Below are 19,775 nucleotides of genomic sequence, written 5' to 3'. Positions count from 1 at the left end.
TGGCTCTTCAGTGTTGGTGGCTTCCATACTGGCTGTCTCTGCTGCCAGTGGCCCCCAGGGAAATAGCCCCTCCAGCTCTATCTGGAGAAATAGAATAGTATAGAAACTCAGAGTTGTCTTTCTGGGAAATCTAGACTTCACTGAACAAACCAGGAGGTTTTTCTGTCAAATGTGCTGGGAGCATGGGCTGTTGGGTTATGGATGGCAGGAAGGAGTAGATGGAATGAGGCATGCCTTCTAGAGAAAAACAATAGAAGCCCCAAGGTCTGGGGAAGACTGACATCAATTTTAAAAGTCTGTTCATTTAGCATTAGGGCATAATTTTGTATCTGGAAAGAAAAAAAAAAAAAAAAACAAATGTGCTATGCACAGTAAAAGCAAGCCTACTAATTATTTTGGCTGAAGGATAAGGAAAAAGGTAACTGAGGCAGAGGCTATCAACATTAGGTGAAGTGAAGTGGATTTTTTGTTGTTGTTTTGTTTTTTCCAGATTTCCAGAAATCCAGACAGGATTTCTCTTTATAGCCCTGGCTGTTCTGGAACTCTGTAGACCAGGCTGGCCTCGAACTCAGAGATCTGCCACCTCTGCCTCAGTGTGAGCCACCACCATCTAGCTAAGGAGATGAGCTTTAAATCCATCTATAAAATCTTAGCAAAACCCAGCTGCCTCGGCCAGCACGACCTATGGACTCTGTCTTTGGGGGTGTGGCTCTGCACTGTCTGGCCATCCTAGGTCATCTCTGTAATTAGACTTCACAGCGCCAGTGTCTGAAGTCTGATTCTTGGGGAAGGCTGGGGAGCCTTTTCCCACCTCCCAGGAGGAAGTGTATCAGAACCTGGCTGTAAATTAAGGGCTAAGGTAGCTGTGCTTATTCAAGAAAGGGGCAGTTCTTAGGCCAGAATAAGAGCTGCGAGTTAGACCTTCAAGCCAGTTGCTGTCATGGTTTTAGGGCTGGCAGGAAGAAGGATGAGTGCAAAGCGTCCTCTCTAAGCCATACCACACAAGGATGCTGTGATTCTAATTAGGTGGGCCAATCAATAAATAAGCTTAACTTTTTCTTTTTACCATTGCAATTTTTGTTTTCTAATCTAGTCTTCAGTCTTTATACTAAAGGTTTGTCTAAGTACAGGATAGGAAGTGGGATTTACCCCTGGCCTAACCATCCAGCGTAAGAGGTCCAAATGTTAGCAACACAGATTGTTATTCACCTGTTTTGCCCTCTTAGTCTCACTTCATGTCAAGCTCATTAGTGACGTATGGATTGAAATGCATGCCTGCTTTTATGGTTCTTTTTTTTTTTTTTTTTTTTTTTTTTAGATAGGTTCTTGTGTAGCTCAGGTCGGCTTGGGGCTTGCTATATAGCTGAGTATAACATTGAACTTCTGATCCTGCTGCCTATACTGCTAGAGTACTGGGATCACAGGGGTATGGTACCATATCTGTTCACACGGTGCTTGCTGGGGCTAGAACCCAGGCTCTCCTGTATACTAGGCAGGCACTCTACCAACTGAGCCACATCTCAGCACAGTTCATTTATCTTCACAGGTACATATGTAAATCTAGCATACACTTATTGATGTAATGACGCTATAATAATTTCTTTTTTCTTCTTCTTTTAATGATCATTTTGTCATACATGTGTATCTGTGTATGGATAGGTGTTTGTGAGTACAGGAGCCTATGGGGGCCAGAGGAATCCTCTCTCCCTGGAGATACAGGTGATTAATAAATCCCCAGAGGTGGGTGCTAGGAACCAAATCTGGGTCCTCTGCAAGAGCAGTAACTGCTGAGCCATTTCTTTAGCCCCAATCTAGTTATTTCTTAATGAGTATTTAGGTTTTCATAAATTTGTCCTATTACAATCAATGTGGACATGAACAATTCCTCTTAACTTTTACTTTATGGAGGTTTTAATTTGCTATAAAATGCACAAATTATTATTATTATTATTATTATTATTATTTGCTTTTTTTGTTTCATTGTAGTTTCAGTTTTTTTATTTTGTTTTTCTGAGAGACAACATTTTTCTCTGCAGCCCTGGCTATCCTAGAACTCCATCTGTACACCAGACTGGCCTCTAACTCAAAGAGATCCATCTGCCTCTGCTTCCTGAGTGCTGGGATTAAACTAGCTTTAAAGTTTTTAAATTCACTTTATGTGTATGCATGTTTTGCCTGTATGTATGTCTACACACGCCTGGTACTCAAAGAGGCCAGAAGGCGGTGTCAGATCTCTTTGAATTGGAATCACGGAAAGTTGTAAGCTGTCATGTGAGTGCAGGGAACCCACACTTGGATCTCCTGCAGGTCCTCTTAACCACTGAGCCATCCCTTAAGATCCTAGACACACCAATTTTTACGTATGGGACTTGATGAGTTATGGCAAATATTCATGATAAAGCCACCACACAAGTTAAGACAGCCCCAACTTCCGTATGTGAATACAGGCACATATGTAAATGTTGAAAGGCTGAGCTGTGTTAAAAAGTGGTCTTCCCTCACAGAGTGCCAGCTCCGTGTGTCTGCTTAGTAGGTGGCTGCGGTAGACCACCTGGCTGATGCTTTCCAAGGCTGCTCCAAACAGGTCTGCTTTCCTCAAGGGGGGATTAACTGGTTTGTCAATATGGCTGAGGCCTCACTCCTTGGCCCCTTCAGGACTCTCATTCGGACCCTACCCTTTTGCCCTTTGTTCTCACACACGGGACCCTTCCTTCTAGTCAGCTCTCAGAACCAGCTGCAACAAGGGGTTCCCTAGATAGGGCCTGTAGGTGGACACCAAGAAAAAAGGGGAGCGGAGGCCGTAAGAACCCGCCATCTTTTCCTCACGCCTGTGTAGATCCAGTCACGAGGGCCCTAGCCTGGAAGAGGGACAATATTTTTTTTAATATTCATTTTAATTTTGGGTTTAAAATTTTTTTATGAGCATTTACCTGAATATTTGTATGCAGCAAGGGCAAGCAGACAAAGAGCAAAAGCTTTCTTCTTCCATGTTCTTTTATGTAGGCTGCCTCTAGGAGGCGTGGCCCAGGTTTAAGGGAGGAGAAGAGCCCCCTCAAATGAGCCTGTCAAGAAAAATCCTGTCCAGGTATGCCCGGCTGCTTGGGTTTTAGTTGATTCCAGATGTGGTTAAGTGGTCAGGCATGATTAGCCATCAGAAACTGTAACTCCACACCATTAGGTAACCCTCCCCCTCCTTGGCAGCCACCATACAGCTTTCTGGTTTCCCCCATTTCGACGGCTTTAGCTCTTCGACAGTGTTTGTTGTTGTTTTAAATGTCTGTTTTACATGTAAGGGCTACGTTCGTAGTTATACTTACTGCAGAAAGTAGGCAAAAGTTCACCTACTGTGCATTTGAAGTAGATGCTTTGCTCTCTGTCACTTAGAAAGGACTGTAACAAGTTATTGTTGCAAAGGTTTTAGTCTTCCAGAATTGTCACACTTCATAAGGAAATACTTATTTTCCTTAGATTCTTTTTTTTTTTTTTTTTAAGAGGAACTCAGGTTTCTGTGATCTGGAGTATAGCATGGGTTTGGGAACAGCGTGGTAGAGGAATTGAAGTTGGGGGCTGAGAGTCTCTCCCAGGTTTTGGGAACCCAGCTCTGGACCTTTGAGGGAATCAACTCCAGACCCTCCTCGTTTAGAGAGAACCATGCTTCATGCCTGTGGCCAGAAAGAATTGCTTCAAAGTCTTTCTGGGGCAGTTGGCAGGCTGCCAGGGGGGAGAGGACGGAAACCCTTGCTTAAATAAACACTGTGTTCACACTGCACTTTGAGGAGTTGAAGGGGCTAAGTCAGCAGAATTGGCTCCATATGTTTAGCGTCTCTAGCCTAGGCATGACTAGTTGCAACTGAAACAAGGCAGATGAGATGCTGGCGTTGTGGAAATCCTCCCTGTGCACGCAGCTACTGCAGCACTTATCTCCAGCTCTGGCTCCTTCCGTGGCTGCTCCAAGGCTAGACCTTGCCTCTGAAATCATTGTTCTCATCATGTCCTCCTCCATCTCCCAAGGGACACCTAGTCAAACACGGGCTTTCCAAGGGCTGACTTCAGTTGCCACATGCATTCCCTTAGAGAGAGAGAGAGAGAGAGAGAATCCAAGGCAGTTAACCAGGAAAATCACCAGAGGAGAATTTTCAGAATCTTGGTGTCCAAACTGTACCTCAGGCATAAAAGTTTTTAAATCTTCCTTGGAAGACTCTGGTATTCTGCCAGGGTTGAAAACATTCTGGGAAGGTTGGGGAGGATGGTGAAAGGTTTCAGGAAGAGTCTAAAATGTTCTTTCTGGTTGCGTTGGTGCCCCTCTACAGAGAACACCTAGGGGTTGCGGTCAAAGAACTTCCGCTGAGAAGGAGCCAAATACTTATGTCAAAATAGCAAGAGACATGCTGGAGGCATCATGGGTCAAAGCTCTTTGGGTCAAAAGGTGAACATATTTTTCTCCCCCCCCCCCCTTTTATCCGAAAAGAATATGTGGGGCAAAGGTGGTGGGGTTGTCATCCTGGTAAGCTCTTGATACTTTGGTCAGAGCTTTGGGACCCTTCAGACCCTCTGAGAGGACAGGTCGCTTGCCTGGTGGACTGGGATACCTGTCTGTCCTTCCAGACCTACTCTTCATCCTACTGTAACCCCAGAAAGCTGACCTGTGGGTGCAGTGGGTGACCTGTCAAGGAATGCCATGGAGCTCTGGCTCCAGGGAGTCTCATAGGCCACATAGTGGTTGTTTATCTGTTGTTCAAGAGTTAAAGTAGAGGCCCGCCTGTCATCTGACATACTGTGATGACTGGGTCTGTGTGAGAACTCTGACCTGGCCAACATCACATCTTCCTAGCTATTTTCTTTCTTCCCACTATGCAGGGAGCTCTGGACTTTCACTGTCATTGGGCTTTTTGCCTCCTGTGGCCTCTTGCAAGCATATATGACCCCTGGCCACTTACTCCCCTCTTTGCAAGCTAGCAAGTCCCATTCCCATTTTCCCCCACTGCTGACTCAAGGTCAGGGGCTGTGCAATGACACATAAGCAGAGCCCGGGAGTCTTTAATCTCCCAAATAGCCTCTTTAACTTTTTCCAGTGGTCTGAGGACAGTCTCTCTGGTGAAGTTAATGATTACTGTATAGCTTAGGACTGGTCAGGCCGAGTGATCTCTGACTGAAGGTTATGTTTTTACTTTTTTGAGGCAGTGTCTCATATATCTCAAGGCTGGTCTCAGACTTTCTCTATCTAGCCAAGGGTGAGCTTGAACTTCTGGACCTCCTGCCTCCCACTGCTCCTGAGTGCTGGGGTTACAGACATGTGCTATCAGGCCCCGTTGTGTGCAGTGCAAACTCAGGTGCAGCTAGCGCTCACCCACCCGGGCTACATCTACCAGCCCTGTATTGTTCATTGTTACTCTCTTCTAATTCAGAACCCTTTGCATTTGCATAAAACCAAACTATACCAAGTGGAAAACTTTTGCCTTGTTTTTAACAACAACAAAAAACCAAGGAAGCTGCTCAAGTCCACAACTTGGGGGTGCATACAAAATGGGAGTTTGGTGAGCCAGCATCTGGCCCCTTCTCCTGAGGAAGGCAGGAGTACTGGATGTGCAGGCTGTGTGCTCCAGAAGGAGGCCTTCCTGGGGATGGCAGGCTAACCCATCACGCCTCAGGGAGGCTACAGGGCTGAAAGGAAAACACAGCATGCTGAGGCAAAGCATCCTGTGGCCCAATCAGTGCTGCATCTGGCCCTGCCCACCTTCGGAATGGAAAGCAGAGAACACCCAGGACTCTATAGTAACCTCCTTCAGGCCTCCTGACATTGACTAAATTATAGAGCCTGCAGCTGAGAAAGAGTAGTGAGAGCAGGCCACAGGTTCCCCAGCCTGGCACTTCAGGCTAAATCTTACCTTGCTGTTTGGCCCAGAAGCACTTTCCCAGACCCCAGGGATCCCTGTGAGTCAGACTGATGGTATATAAATAACACCCCAGGGTGAAGAATAAGGAACAGGCTTGCTGACCAGGACCCTCTGCCCTACAGGGCTGCTGTCCTGCTCAGCCCACAACTTGGAGGGACTTCAGATCCAGGAAGTCTGCTTGTTGCCCCACTACACACTACCCTGGAGCCTTCAGTGTGAGCTTCCTTCTTCCACCTTGGCCTACAGTCACTGAGCTTCAAGAAAATCAAAGTGAGGTTCCCGTTAGGAAAGTCTTGTAGAGGCCAACCCTAGAAAGGTGAAGATCCCCGCCCGAGAGCCGAAAGCTCGCTTCCCCAGAGATTCATGGCCGTCTGGTACCGTGTTGTGGCGTGGTCACTGTCTATGTACTGCCCCTTGTGGATGTCAATGATTATTGTTGGAGCTTGTTTCCCCAAGGCGTCAGAAATTGCCACTTCAGAGGACCGCCAGGCCAGAGTTCAGAGCAAAGCTGATGACCACCATCTCAGGCATCTGCAGAGAGTGCCTCTCCTCTTGCCTGCATGGTCCTCTTTCCCTCTGGGTTTCAGAGAGGTCAGAGACCATCCTGAATGTCAAGGCAGTAGCAGAGTAGGTCTGCTTCATCTCCCTGAGTGAAGAGCTGCTGACTAACCACTGGGCATCCCTGACCCCAGCCCTCACACACTGTGCTCACGAAATATTCCCGGGCTTAACTGTGAGTTGCACAGGTTCATCCTGCAGAATATAGATTGTTCCCTGGCATCGCAATTCCGGGTCAGTCTTGAGCCTTCACAGAGTCCCTGAGAGTCTGAGCCACTGCAGCTGTGTGGGTGCCAGAAGCCTGTTCCAGAGGCGTGCCGACAGCCCCATCATTGTTCTCCCGGCCAACGCAGTGCTGATGCCTGGTCTGCCTGTCTCCCCTGTCCACTCTTCAAGATGCTGTGCGGTCTCATGCCCATGTCCCATAGATGTTCATGCCGCGTCAGTGCTGGACCACGCATCACGCGGGACTCTGAGGATACCACCTAGAGCCTCTGAAGAAGCCACAGACAAATGTGTTCAGAAAAACAAAGCAAACCCCTATGGAAAGTGGATGTCATACCCGACCGATTTAGCAACTGGGCCATTTACTATCACTCCCACAGCTCTGTCCCTGTACTGGGCACCAGGGAATGATGATGACAAAACCTCCATCATTTGGATTCTAGACAAGGGCTAAGTGGTGGCTGGAAACAAAAGCACTGGGCAGAGCTGTTCTCCTCCCTAATGCTGGGAGTATGTATGTGTTGGGCAGGGACTTAGGGGCCCGTTCAGTCAATGTTTGACCGGCTAGGCAGCCGATCTTGGAACTGAGCTAGCCAGAGGCCATGTGTCCAAGGCTGCTTGCTTAGTAGCATGTGCTATGAATGAAAAGTCATGTTTTCCATGGCCTGCTTATCCAGTCCACACAGAAGAACGCTCTTGGAAGAGGTGGGTAGGGTATGATTTCTTATGTATTCACCCAAGTCACGGCCAGAGGCAGCCTGCTTTTCCACATGTGCTGAATAAGGAGCACATGAGGCTACTGATGTGAGTTATTACCATAGCTCTCAGCTGAACAAAATTCTTCAACAGTTATCTCTGAAAGGGAAGTCGCCCAGCAGGCCCACATTTGCCTGGGTGTCCTTGAAGTCGAAAGGGATGCGTTAATGACAGTGTTTAAGGCTTGTTATAGAACTCGTTCTTTTTTTTCTGACCCTCCCATCCTCAGGCCACCAGAAATAATTCTGACAGGATTCTATTTCCATGGCAAATTAAAGATGACAATAAAGGGGCATTCTGTAGAACACCTAAATAGCTGAGGGGAGGAAAGCTGACGGCTACAATGTATTTTGAAGGCTGGGGACTGGATTCAGCTGGTTGAGTGCTTAGCATACAAGATTTTCCAGTACCGTGGAAATTGGGTGTGGTGGCCCACGCCTGTAATGCTAGCACTTGGGAGCTAGATGCAGGAATGTCAGAAGTTCAGGGTCACCTTCAGCAAGAAGGCAAGTATGAGGGCAGCCTGAAACCCTGTCCAAAAGCAAAACAACAAAACCAAAACAAACAAACAAAACAAAACAAAAAAAAAACAAACCTCAAAATGTATTGCAACATAATCCTGACTCTCAGACTGCTTCTGTTTGGCATATCCACTCCCTTTATCCAACCAAGGATTATGCATTGCCCAACTGTGGGGCACCACTGCTTCCCCCAAAGTTTGTGCAGCCCACATCTCACCAGCCACAGAGAGAGAGAGGCCTGGCCCTCAGGACCAGCCCTTGAGAGTCAGCACTCCTCAAGTGCGAGGCAGCAGCAGAGCTTTAATAGCTCATCGTAAGAGGAGAAAATGATGAAAACAACAGCCAACACTCCGTGTTTACTGTGAGCCGCGCGTGGTAATATTAACTCCTTTGCTCCTAATAGCAGCCCTGGGGACGCCGGTTTTGCCATCCGCATTTCCCCGGGAGGAGGCAGTGCACAGCAGCTCAGCTCAGGCTGCTGTCTCCCGGCTAGCTCTGAGTACCTCGGCTGCTCTGCTTTTTGGGCCAGCGCCTCACTTTCTCTGATCTCGAAGCTAAGAGGTTACCCAGGAAGGTGCCAGAAGTCAGGTGATTCAGGAAACGTCTGGGTAGTCACACAGGAAGACCAGTTGTCTTCTAGGTCCTCTGGAATACGGAGAAAGGACAGGCTGAGTATAACTACTGCCTGGCTTAAGGGTGGTCCCCCCACACACACACTCACTTATCAGCTTGTTCACTTATGACAGCTTGGCTCCTCTAAAGCTGAAAGATATAACAGCCCCCAAATTGTAATAAGTTATCTTGCAGGGCTGGGATTGCAAAGCAGCTTCCATCTTATTGTGTGACTGATTGAATATTGTGTGAATTCTTTTATAACAAACCTGTGGTACCTTTAAGCTTGGCTTGATGTTAAGGAATAAATTACATAAAGGAAGCTAATATCTGCATTTTCCACTTTTCAGTTTTGCCTGCCGAGAAAGGGACATGCATCTAAAAAGGGGAACGTAGCTACTTGGCAAACCCCCGGCCCCTCGGTCCCTTGTGCTTGATAAATAGAAGAACTGCAGACATTTTTGCTCATTGTGAGGAAGTTCAGTCTTCCCCCACCCCAGAAGGTCAGGTGACTGGGTCTGTTAAAACAAGCTGTCAACAGACATATCAGGAACAGAAAAAGAATGTGAGGGACTGGGGTCATGGCTTAGGTGGTAAAGTGCTGACCTGGCATACATAAGGCCCCAGGTTCTATCTCCAGCAAGACCTTCATAATACCAGCACTCAAGAAAATGGAGACGTGGCTGGGTAGTGGTGGTACACACCTTTAATCCCAGCACTCGGAAGACAGAAGCAGGTGGGTCCCTGGGTTTGGTCTATAGAGTGAGTTCTACGACAGCCAAGGCTACACAGAGAAACCTGTCTCAAAAAAAAGGAAGGAAGAAAGAAGGAAAGAAAGAAAGGAGGAAAGAAAGAAAGAGAGAAAGAAAGAGAGAGAGAAAGAAAGAAAGAAAGAAAGAAAGAAAGAAAGAAAGAAAGAAAGAAAGAAAGAAAGAAAGAAAGAAAAAGAAAAGACTCAGAAGTTCAAGGTCATCCTAGGATATGTAAAGAGTTTGAGGCTAGCCTGGGCTACATTTTCTTCTCCTTCTCCTCCTCCTTCTTTATTGAGACAAGATTTCTCTGTGTAACAAACCCTGGCTGTGCTGGACTTTGTAGCTCAGGCTGGCCTCCAACTCACAGAGTGCCTGCCTCTGCCTCCTGAGTCCTGGGATTAAAGGCGTGTACCAGCTCACGTCTATCTTCTTGCAGAGAGAAGAGTAGGCAGGGTCCTCAGGTTTTTGTGGGAGAAAATGAATGAATGAATGAGAGAGAGAGTGTGTGTGTGAGTGAATGAGGAGAACAATAAATGGCCTGGAATAAACTTCCCCTAGGCTTTAAATAAGAGATCTGATTCTAGGCCCTTCCCTATGACATTATTTCACTCTTTTTTGGATAATGAAAACCAATCAAAAGAATGAGGAAGTTGTGTCCTGTGATTACAGATCTCGTTTGTTTGTTTGTTTGTTTGTTTGTTTTAGGAGACAGTGTTTCTCTGTGTAGCCTTGGCTGTGCTGGACTCCCTTTGCAGACCAGGCTAGCTTCAAACTCACAGAGATTTGCCTCCTCTTCAAGCACTCTCAGTTTCAAAACCAAAGCCACATATTTTGAAATACTGTTTTCTGAGCTTTAGTACCAAGAGGCAAAGGTGAACACAGAGGCTTCTGAGTGTTGGAAATAAAATGTAGTGTTCATAGACACCACTGATACAGAATGAAGAAGACACAGGGCAGCTTTTACTTCTGCATCACTTCTTTGGGTTAGCAGGCCCACCAAGCCAGAAAGGATGTTCAGAATGTGTCTGGGAGAGCCGGCAAATCCCTGGGGAAGAGCTGTCCACCTGTGATGTTTCTTTCTCCCTGTCTGAAATGTTCCCACTCTAAGGCAATGAGGTCTTGACTGTTCTTGGATGGAGGACAGGACCCCAAATATATCTTCTAGGACTACACCACTGAACCTGCAAACAAGGTGACGTAGAATCTTGCTGATGAGACTGTATGTGTTGAGTACCACGGGTGTCTGCTCTGGACAATTGGGTTTACTGTTCTAAGGTCTTGGGCCAACCTATAGGATCTGTCATGATTTGAATGAGAATGGCCCCCATAAGCTTACACATTTGAATACTTGATTTCTAGCTGGCAGAAGTATTTGGGAAAGACTAGGAGGTGTGGCCTTGTTGGAGGAGGGGTGGGCTTTGGGTTTTCAGAAGATCCATGCCATTCCCAGTGCACCCTCTCTCTGTCTAATGGCTATGCATCGAGGTATGAGCGCTCAGCTGCTCCTTACTCCGTCATCCTGGACTCCAGCCCTCTGAAACCATAAGCCCAATTAAATGGTTTTTCTGGTCACAGCATGGGTTTTGTCCTAATAATAGAAAAGAAACTAAGATAGGCTCCATCAGCCTTTTAATCAGTGAGACTTGGGTGTTACATGGGAACATACAGGGGTCAATGATAGCAGCTTTTACCAGTCTTTCAATGACAGGATTTAGCCCTGACCTCTCTTTGAAGGAGATGGAATTCTCCCCTGCCCTTACTGTGTCTCCTGGCATTCTTAGAGTGCTATAAATCGGAGGCCTTTTTTGGCTTATTCCAAACCTTGAGATGTTCTTTTTCCTTGTGAGGTCAAGGGTTAGGGAGGCTTGGCTCCCCATCTTAATGATTGCCAGTCCTATGTCTGACCTGGACACAAAGCTTCACCCTATTAGGTTAATCCTGGCCTCGGGTACAAATAGAAGGTTTTTCTAGTTACTCTTCCTTGGTTTTGGATTCATACTTTAGGTTCTTAGAAAATGAGGGCTGGGATTCTTCTAATCCTAAAGTGAGTAGTTGCCCTGGAGATAATTTTAGTCCAGAGGGTTGTATATAGAGAGAGGACCTACTTTGTATCATAATTAAGCAAGAGATAATTTCTAATTATAAATAATTACAATTAAATGTAATTATAACTCTGATTTCTTTAGGCTCACTAGAGACTCTTGGTAGGACCCATCGGTATAAAAGAGCCCTGTTGCCCCTATTCCTCTTTGGAAGCGATAAAGAAAATCAACTTTTCTTTCTTTTTTTCCATTCAGGCATCCCCTTTTGAAATGGCCCGTCATCCCACACTTGTAGCCTTGTTATGTCCCTTACTTGTAGGTTTGTTTTATGTCGTCCTTTTCCTGGGGTGTCCTGGTGGAAAGATCTTCAACCTGTAAAATTGAGATTCATTCTTTCCCTGAATACATTGTCCTGCAATTGAGAGCATAAATTTAGTCTTTTACTTTTATGTTTCTTCATCTTTTCTTATATGCACCTTTTGGCCTTAGTAGCTGTTCTAACTCTCTGTATTTCCAATTTTCCATCTAATGTAATTTTTTTTTTTTTTAGAAATAGCTGGCCAACTGCTGGTCACAGAAATGTAACTTAAGCATTCTCTTAAGCCAAGGGGATTGTATTAATTACTTTTCTGTTTCTGGCATAAAGTTACATAGCCAAGGCCAGTTATAGAAAAGTTATTTTGGTTTATGGTTTCAAAGGGCTTGAGTTCATAATGGCACGGTGGAGGCAGAAGGCAGACATCAGTGCTGGAGCTCACATCTTGAACCGCAAGCACAAAGCAGAGAGAGCAGACTGGAAGGAGGGGGACCGTTTCTGAAAGCCTGGCCCCAGGGATACGCTTCCTCCAGCAAGGCTGTGCCACTCCAAACCTCCCTAAACAGCACCGCCAACTGAGGACCAAGTGGCCAAATGTCTAAGATGAAGAGAGCACATTTCCGATTCAAACCACTACAGGCACCCTCTAGTTTTACTCCAGAGCACATTCTTGTCTGTTCCCTTGTCTTGCATTGGCACCCTCCTGGGATAGCCTGGTTGAAAGATTTGGGGCCTGGAAACTGAGGTGGTCAGGCCTTCCTCTGTTCCTTGTTGGATATTAAAAGTCTTATTGATATTTTGAGATCCAGGGACTGACTCCTTACTCCCTCCTGTACCTCAGTCTTTTCAAAGCCCACATGTATTCTTGATGGGCCTCATTATTGTTGTCCTATTGAGGGTCCTGACTGGGGAACTTAACCTCCTCCAACAGGACCCTTGACCTGTTAGATGTCTCAGTACCAATATAACTAGTGCAGTCCTACTAACCAGCATCCCTTCTTTCCCTGAGATAACTAGTGCAGTTCCACTCATCATCATCCCTTCCTCCAAAGACAGAAGGCTCAGGATAAATTCGAACAGCCCATGGACAGAGCAGGGGCCTTAAGAGCTCCTAACTAGTCTAACACCTCAAAGGCACCTCTAATAAAGACTTAAGTTCATCTTTTAGAGTGCCTTCCTCGGTGCTAGTTAGTGAGGTGTTAACAAACCCAGTCTCTTCTTCTCCAATGGGAACTTCCCAGTGGGGAAATAAAGCCAGGGGTGCCTCCTGTAGAGTCATAAGGAAGGTGAAATGAGTCCTCTTTCACATTCCTCAGTTTCTGTCCTCAGCTGGGGCAGGGAGGGGTATATTGAATGAGGTTGGGGAGCTTTTGGCCTGATCAGGGAACTCCATTCCTGTGCTGTCTTAAGTCAGTCAGCCCAGGAGAGGGGTTGGAGCTTCTACCCAAGGAGCAGGTTGGTGAGTGAGTCCTGTGAGCTTGTTTGTTTGGGTCCTAGTCGGTGTTGGTGAAAGATAAGTGGGAGCAAGAGATGCGGAGGTCTATTCAGTAACCTCTGTCATAGCTCCTGGGTCCTCACAGCTCCTTTCCTCCAACAAAGGGCATGGTCAATTTCTTTTTGGGAGATTAGACTCTTACAATTAATGCATTTAATTAAGAGCTGACAACTCAGTTTGAGGAATAAGGGTAGGCTCCTTGGTCCAAATCAAACAATATTTGATCATTCAGTTTTCTTGTTTCTGCATTTTTAAATTATTCTATTATTTAAGTCTTAATGGACTGTCCAGGAGAATCTACCTCTTTACTTTCTTGGAGCTCAGTTTGGCCTGATTCTTTCCAACTCTGATCCCTAATCAAGTGTCTCTGAGAGGCTCAGCACCCCACTACTCACCATCGCTAAGGGGCTGGTTTTTTGTACTCCAAATCTGCCACTTCACCCATCTCCATCTGATTGTCTTGCAAGACAGTGTTGAAGATCAGCACCTCTCAGTACCAGGCAGATAAATCCATGACTGGATCTAGAGGCCTGGGCTGCCAATAAGTTTATGAGGCCCCTGAACAGCTACAGAACCGGAGAGGGCTCCAGGCTCACACGATGCTTAGCTGTGCATCTCAGAATGTCCCAACCACTACTCCAATGCCTTGACTCTGGTTACCTCGACTCTGGTTTACTTTGGTCTGTGAGCACAGTTGCCTGGATGCCTTTGTGCCTCGGTCCTTGCGTTGCTGACTTTTTTGTCTCAGGCTCATTACGAAGATCTAGGGAGTGTCAAGCGCCCGAGGTATAGGGCCACTGCAATGGGGCCATGGAACACATTTCTCCAATGACATGATTCTGGACTTCTTTGGCGATGGAATTAGAATCCTGGATGAGCCCCCAAGTTGTTGGAAATAAAATGTGGGGCCCAAGGACTCTCTGATACTGCACAAAGAACACATGGACATGCTATCATTCTTTTGATAGAAAAGATGTGGAGTCTTCGTTGTTTCCCTCAAACGGTACAGATATAAACAGAGCATTCTTTTGAGGAGATTGTAGGCATGAGCAAACCCCACAAAGAACAGCCCATCTTAGAGCCGTACTGGAGGGAACCCAGACACTACAAAGAGCACGGGCTTGTCTTGTGAATGGGGCTTGTTTGGTATGGCTGTATGTAAGGCTGTATTAAGAAGGGCCCATTCTCTAGGGTCCCACTGGTCACCACTCCCTAAAATAAGTTGACCCTCTCCTTGTGACACACTGATCTGTCTAGATGAATGGGCTCAAGGCTGGCCCCCAGCTGACCCATGAAGCCCTATGTCATTCCTATACCTGTGAAGATTTCAGGCTAAGGAAACAGAGATCTTTTTGATATTAGTGGATATCGGGGTTCAGTGAGCACCTCCTGAGGGCTTTCAGACTGTTAGATTCTAGGAGAAGGAATCAGACAACTGGATGACAGCAGAAGCGAGACAGTTTCTTAGAAAATGATATATGCTGGAGTGAGAAGAAAGTTTAGACGTTCAGATGACCACCACCACGACCACTTTTTACAAAGGATGGGGGCTTATATGTCACACAGAGTTTTGGAGGTCATTTACAAAGAGTGGGCTTTCTCAAGCATACTGTGACATTAATTTCTGCCGAGAGATGGCTTACAGGTTAAGAGCACTGACTGCTCTTCAGAGCACCTGGGTTCAATTCCCAGCACCCGCGTGGCAGCTAACAAATGTTTGCAACTCCAGTTCCAGAGGATCTGACACCCTCTCCTGGCCTCTGCAGGCACTGTGTGCACAGACATACATGTAGGCAAAACACCCATACATACAACATTTTAAAAAATACATAAAAATAAATGATGTGCCTCGCCAGTGAGGAATCACTCCAACACTCAGAGATTAACTAACAAAAAGCTCTTTACGTAAGCCCCTGGCTAACTGGTGCTAATGCCCAAATAAGAGTTGACCCCAACAGAAGATTTCGTTAGCTTGTATACACTTTAAGCTTATGCATGTTACATGCTCTGTCATCCTTAAGCCTCTTTGGGTCCCAGTCCCAAGTTACACTTAAAACAATTTAAATGGAGGCAGGAGCCTGAAAGTCTGGCTGCTCAGGCAGATAGGAGATTTATACAGCAAAGATATTACTATTCTTTTAAGTATACCAATGTTGTTCTTTTTCAGTAGTTGTTACCCAGGGTCATATTGCCACCTCAAAGAATTATGGTGTTGTTTTTCTTTTTAATAATAAGAGTGAAGGAGACTTAATGATGGTTGTGACCCTATACACACCTCATGCCCATTAGAGGTATGTCTCTGGTATGGGAATCAGGTCCTAATGGCTGGTCATAAATCCGTGCTGTCTCCTTTGTCTTGTGAGAATAGAGCCTAATGGCTGGTCAGTCCTGGTGAGTAAACATTTCTATCTTGGCATCCTAAATTTCACTTCTCTCTAGCAGGCCTGGTTAGCATATTCCTTATCTCTAGTTATTCTGGAAGCAGCGCTCCTTTATTAAATTCCACTCGTGTGACTTAAGCAGATCTATTGGTGGTTCTTTATAATACCAAGTCTATAATTTTAAGTTTCTTCTACATCATTTCTACACAGCTTCAAGTCACATGTTTCACTAGCATCTTAAATGTCTTCCCAGGTGTGTGTGTGTTCATATATATATATATATATATATATATATATATATATATATACACAACCTGCTCAGTTTATGTAATGTTACTCTCTGTATGTTTTCAGGGCTGACATTTGATATTGGATATCCTATTGGTGTGCCCTTCCCTGGGGAGGACTATTTCTCCTGATTTCTGCATTCCTTAGTTGCCTGTAGTTTTCTGTACAGGGCCGAGGCCTTATGAGCTTTTTCAAATCTGTGTCAGCATGTCTGTTGGTGCTGTCCTGTGTGTGTTAATGGCATAAGTCATAGGTCATCCTCTGGCACTCTGATGTGGCAGTTGCTCTAGCTGGTTCTTGTCTGCCTTGTTGGGGAAGAGAGGGTGCTTGTGGCCTACATATGTTTCTAATAAAGTAACTTTTTAGCCCTTGGGTAAGGCCTCTGGTACCACATCTTTTCCTTATTCTCTGCTTCACTTTCCTTTCTGGAGTTTTACATTGAATCCCTTGCCTACCATCAGGCATCTATCCTGATTTCTAAGAGGCATTCCCAAAGGAAGAGCCTTGAGAGTGGGCCTCAGAGTAAGAGAGCCAAGTAGAGTAGCTCCCAAAGAGGCAAAGCTGCCCTGAGTGGCTCCTTATGGACAGGAGCAGTTGCCACAGCTGAACAGTAGGTCTGGAGTGACATGGCATGGAGGAAGCCACAGGAGAGATCTCCGGGTCTCCCCTTCCTGCCCCAAGACTTCTTGCTTCTCTTATTCACTAACCAGTTGAGCATTTGGCTGCATATTTAATATGAAATGCTATTTGTAAAATACAAGTTTAGCTGGGTATCTGTCTTAGTTACTTTTCTACTGATGTGATAAGACACCATGACCAAGACAAGTTATAGAAGAGTTTATTTGAGACTTACGGTTTCAGAGGGTGAGTCCATGGCCATCATGGCCAGGAGCATAGCGGCAGGCAGGCAGGCAGGCACAGAGCTGGAGCAGTAGCTGAGAGCTCACATCTTGGCCCACAACAAAGGGCAGAGCCTACTCCCAGTGGCACACCTCCTCAAACAAGGCCATAGCTCCTAATTCTTTCCAAACTGTTCCACCAACTGGGAACCACATATTCAAATAGATGGGCCTCTCCTCTCCTCCTCTCCTCTCCTCTCCTCTCCTCTCCTCTCCTCTCCTCTCCTCTCCTCTCCCTCTCCCTCTCCCTCTCCCTCTCCCTCTCCCTCTCCCTCTCCCTCTCCCTCTTCCTCTCCCTCTCCCTCTCCCTCTCCCTCTCCTCCCTCTCCCTCTGTCCCCTACCCCTCCCCTCCTTTCCCTTCCCTCTCCTCCCCTTCTCTCCCCTTCCCTCCCCTTCCCTCCTCTACTCTCCTTCCCTCCCCTTCCCTCTCCTCCACATATGTCCCTGGGAATTTTAAATTCAGGTTGTCAAGCTTGGCAACAAGTGACTTAACTCACTGAGCCATCTTGCCAGCCCCTGTGTTCTTATTCACCAACCCTGGCTTAATCCTAAGCAGAAATCATGATGCTCCCTGCCACCTATTATCAGGTGCCTAGCAGGTGTGATATCCTGAGCAAAGCAGGAGGTATAGCTCCTTAGCAGGGCTGGGTTCTCCAGGGCACTGCAAGACACTAACCCACAGCATAGAATGCTGGGCTTTCGGCTGTCTTAACTCACCTCAGCCATTCACTGCCAACATATTTGAATGAATAGCAAACAGCAGAGAATGTGTGTAGCAAAAATGCCACTTAAAGAAACTACAAGTACAGGGAATACAAGCCTCTATTTTTAGAAATACTTGTGGCCAAATGAAATAAAAACATTTCCTGGCTCACTCAAGCAGGCATGCATTTGCTGGAAGCTCTGCGTCTGGAGCATAAGGGAACTTTGTCTCTTCATGACCTACAGTAGCCATTTCAGGGCTTTTAGCCTGATAGTCTGACTGAGCAGATGGGTAGTAAGAAAGGTGATTATAGCTGACACTTTCCTGCTAAGTTATGTATACAGAATTTGGAGGGAGGAACCATTTAAAAAAATTGTTAGGGAAACTTTTGTTTTTTAAATATATATACTTGGTGTGTGTTTATGGGAGATGGTGCATGTGTGGGGGTCAGAGGACAGCTTACAGGGGTCAGGGGTCAGTTCTCTTCTTCCAGTATGTGGGCTCTGGGGACAGATGTCATGTCATCGGGCTCCACAGCAGGTACTTTACCCACTGAGCCATTTCATCAACCCAGGAATTTGATTTCTTAAGGATTCTTTAGGACAGTGGTTCTCAACCTTCCTAATGCTGTGACCCTTTAATAGAGATCCTTATGTTGTGGTGACAGTCCCCTCCCCAACCATAACGCTGCTTTAGAAGGAGGCAAGTAGACAGATGCACAAATTGGGAAATGAGGATAGCCATCAGATGTGCATACGGGGAAGTTCTCCCAGTCTTACGCTGAGGTGCCGGGGATTGGACTGGGGCACTCGTGTTGCCAGGCAGATATTCTACCACCGAGCTACGTCACAGCCCTTGATTCTTTTGAGACAGACTTCCACCATGAAACTCAGGTTGGCCACGAGCTCTCCACCCTCCTGCCACAGCCTCACAAGTTCTTGCATGACAAGCATGTGCCTTTACACTGAACTTCTCGTTCGTCTTTTCTGAGATCAGTGAGGGTGCTCTGCTTCTCCTGTTGTGGCCTGAGAAGTGGAAATTCTTCATCGTCTTAAAGGCTAAAACTCTAATATTCTGTTTTATAGCCGCTACAGTAACAGGGGAAGAAAGCAAGCCAGACCAACTCTTCTCAGAGCCTTTACCAGGGAGCCTGCCAGCCGACCACAGGCCAGTCTCCTCTCCTCAGTCCAGTGGCCACGAACTGTCACCATCCCAGGCTGGAAGATCACAGCTGGCACACACAGCCGTTCCCCGGGCGACTTCTGCAGCATCAAAGCACCTGCCTCCTGTTGCATTTAATCACACGATTGGACACATAATACTTTCGGAGCATAAAAATGTCAAATTTAATTGTTCGATCAATATTCCTAACACGTACCAAGAAACGGCTGGCATTTCGTGGTGGAAAGATGGAAAGGAATTGCTTGGGGCTCATCATTCAATCACACAGTTTTATCCTGATGAGGAAGGTGTATCAATAATTGCACTGTTCAGGTAAGCGTCTTTTCTTTCTAAGTGTCATTACGCTAGTGCCACCTCAAAAGCAGAATGCTCAAGTAAAAATCAGCCTTGTTTTCGTTTTAAGCAGCATTGACCCTTTTAGAGTGTGGATGAATGTTGACCTGGCTGTGTTGTTGATTTCTTTTAAATGAGCTTGCCTCATGGTAACTGCTGGCTGACATGCTCTGAGGGCTTAGAGGGCTGCTCCCAAACCATCTAAGGTCAGTCCTAAACACACCGTAGATCCAAGAGCTGCCAGGGAGTGGCAAACAGTGTGTATGAAGAGGTGTGTATTTGTGTTTGTGCATGTATGTGCACGTGTGTGTGTGTGTGTGTGTGTGTGTGTGTGTTCATTTTCAGTTCTGGGGATGGAACCCAGAGCCTTGAGTATGCTAACCATACATTCTACCTCCTGGCCATACTCCAACCCAAGAGAAAGTAGGCTTTTTCTGTGGACAGGCTCTCACGTACTCCAGGCTGACCTCAAACTTGCTATGTAGCCAAGGCTGGCCTTGATTTCCTGACCCACCCATGTGCTGAGGTTACCAGGCTGGCTTGAGAAAGTGGCTAGGGCTTTTGTTTCTAAGATTGTGTATTAGTTCATTTTTATTTCGGGTATATGTATGTTTGACTGCACGTATGGATGTACACTATGCATGCGCTTGGTGCTCTAAGAAGAGGGTGTTAGATCCTCTGGAACTGGAGTCACATACAGTTGTGAACCACCATGTGGATCCTGGAACTGAACACCAGACCGCTGTAAGAGTAGCACGTGCCCTTAACTGCTGAGCCATCTCGCCAGCCCCAGGAAAGTAGCTTTTTAAAGGACTAC

The 19,775-nt window shown here is 46.2% G+C and overlaps 1 protein-coding gene across 1 annotated transcript in view; it reads left to right on the top strand.

Moving 5' to 3' along the window:
* The window catches only part of Mertk (MER proto-oncogene, tyrosine kinase), a 98,125-nt gene that overhangs the window by 6,963 nt on the left and 71,387 nt on the right, over nucleotides 1-19,775 (top strand). Inside the window, exon 2 of the mRNA XM_021641953.2 lies at nucleotides 18,529-18,937. Coding sequence (XP_021497628.1) covers nucleotides 18,529-18,937 — 409 coding nt within the window. The remainder of the gene's footprint in view (nucleotides 1-18,528; nucleotides 18,938-19,775) is intronic.

This window comes from Meriones unguiculatus, chromosome 18, assembly GCF_030254825.1.
Source record: "Meriones unguiculatus strain TT.TT164.6M chromosome 18, Bangor_MerUng_6.1, whole genome shotgun sequence".
Taxonomy (NCBI): Eukaryota; Metazoa; Chordata; class Mammalia; order Rodentia; family Muridae; genus Meriones; species Meriones unguiculatus.
The sequence above is the reverse complement of the archived record's forward strand: the minus strand, read 5'-3'. Positions and strand labels throughout refer to the sequence as shown.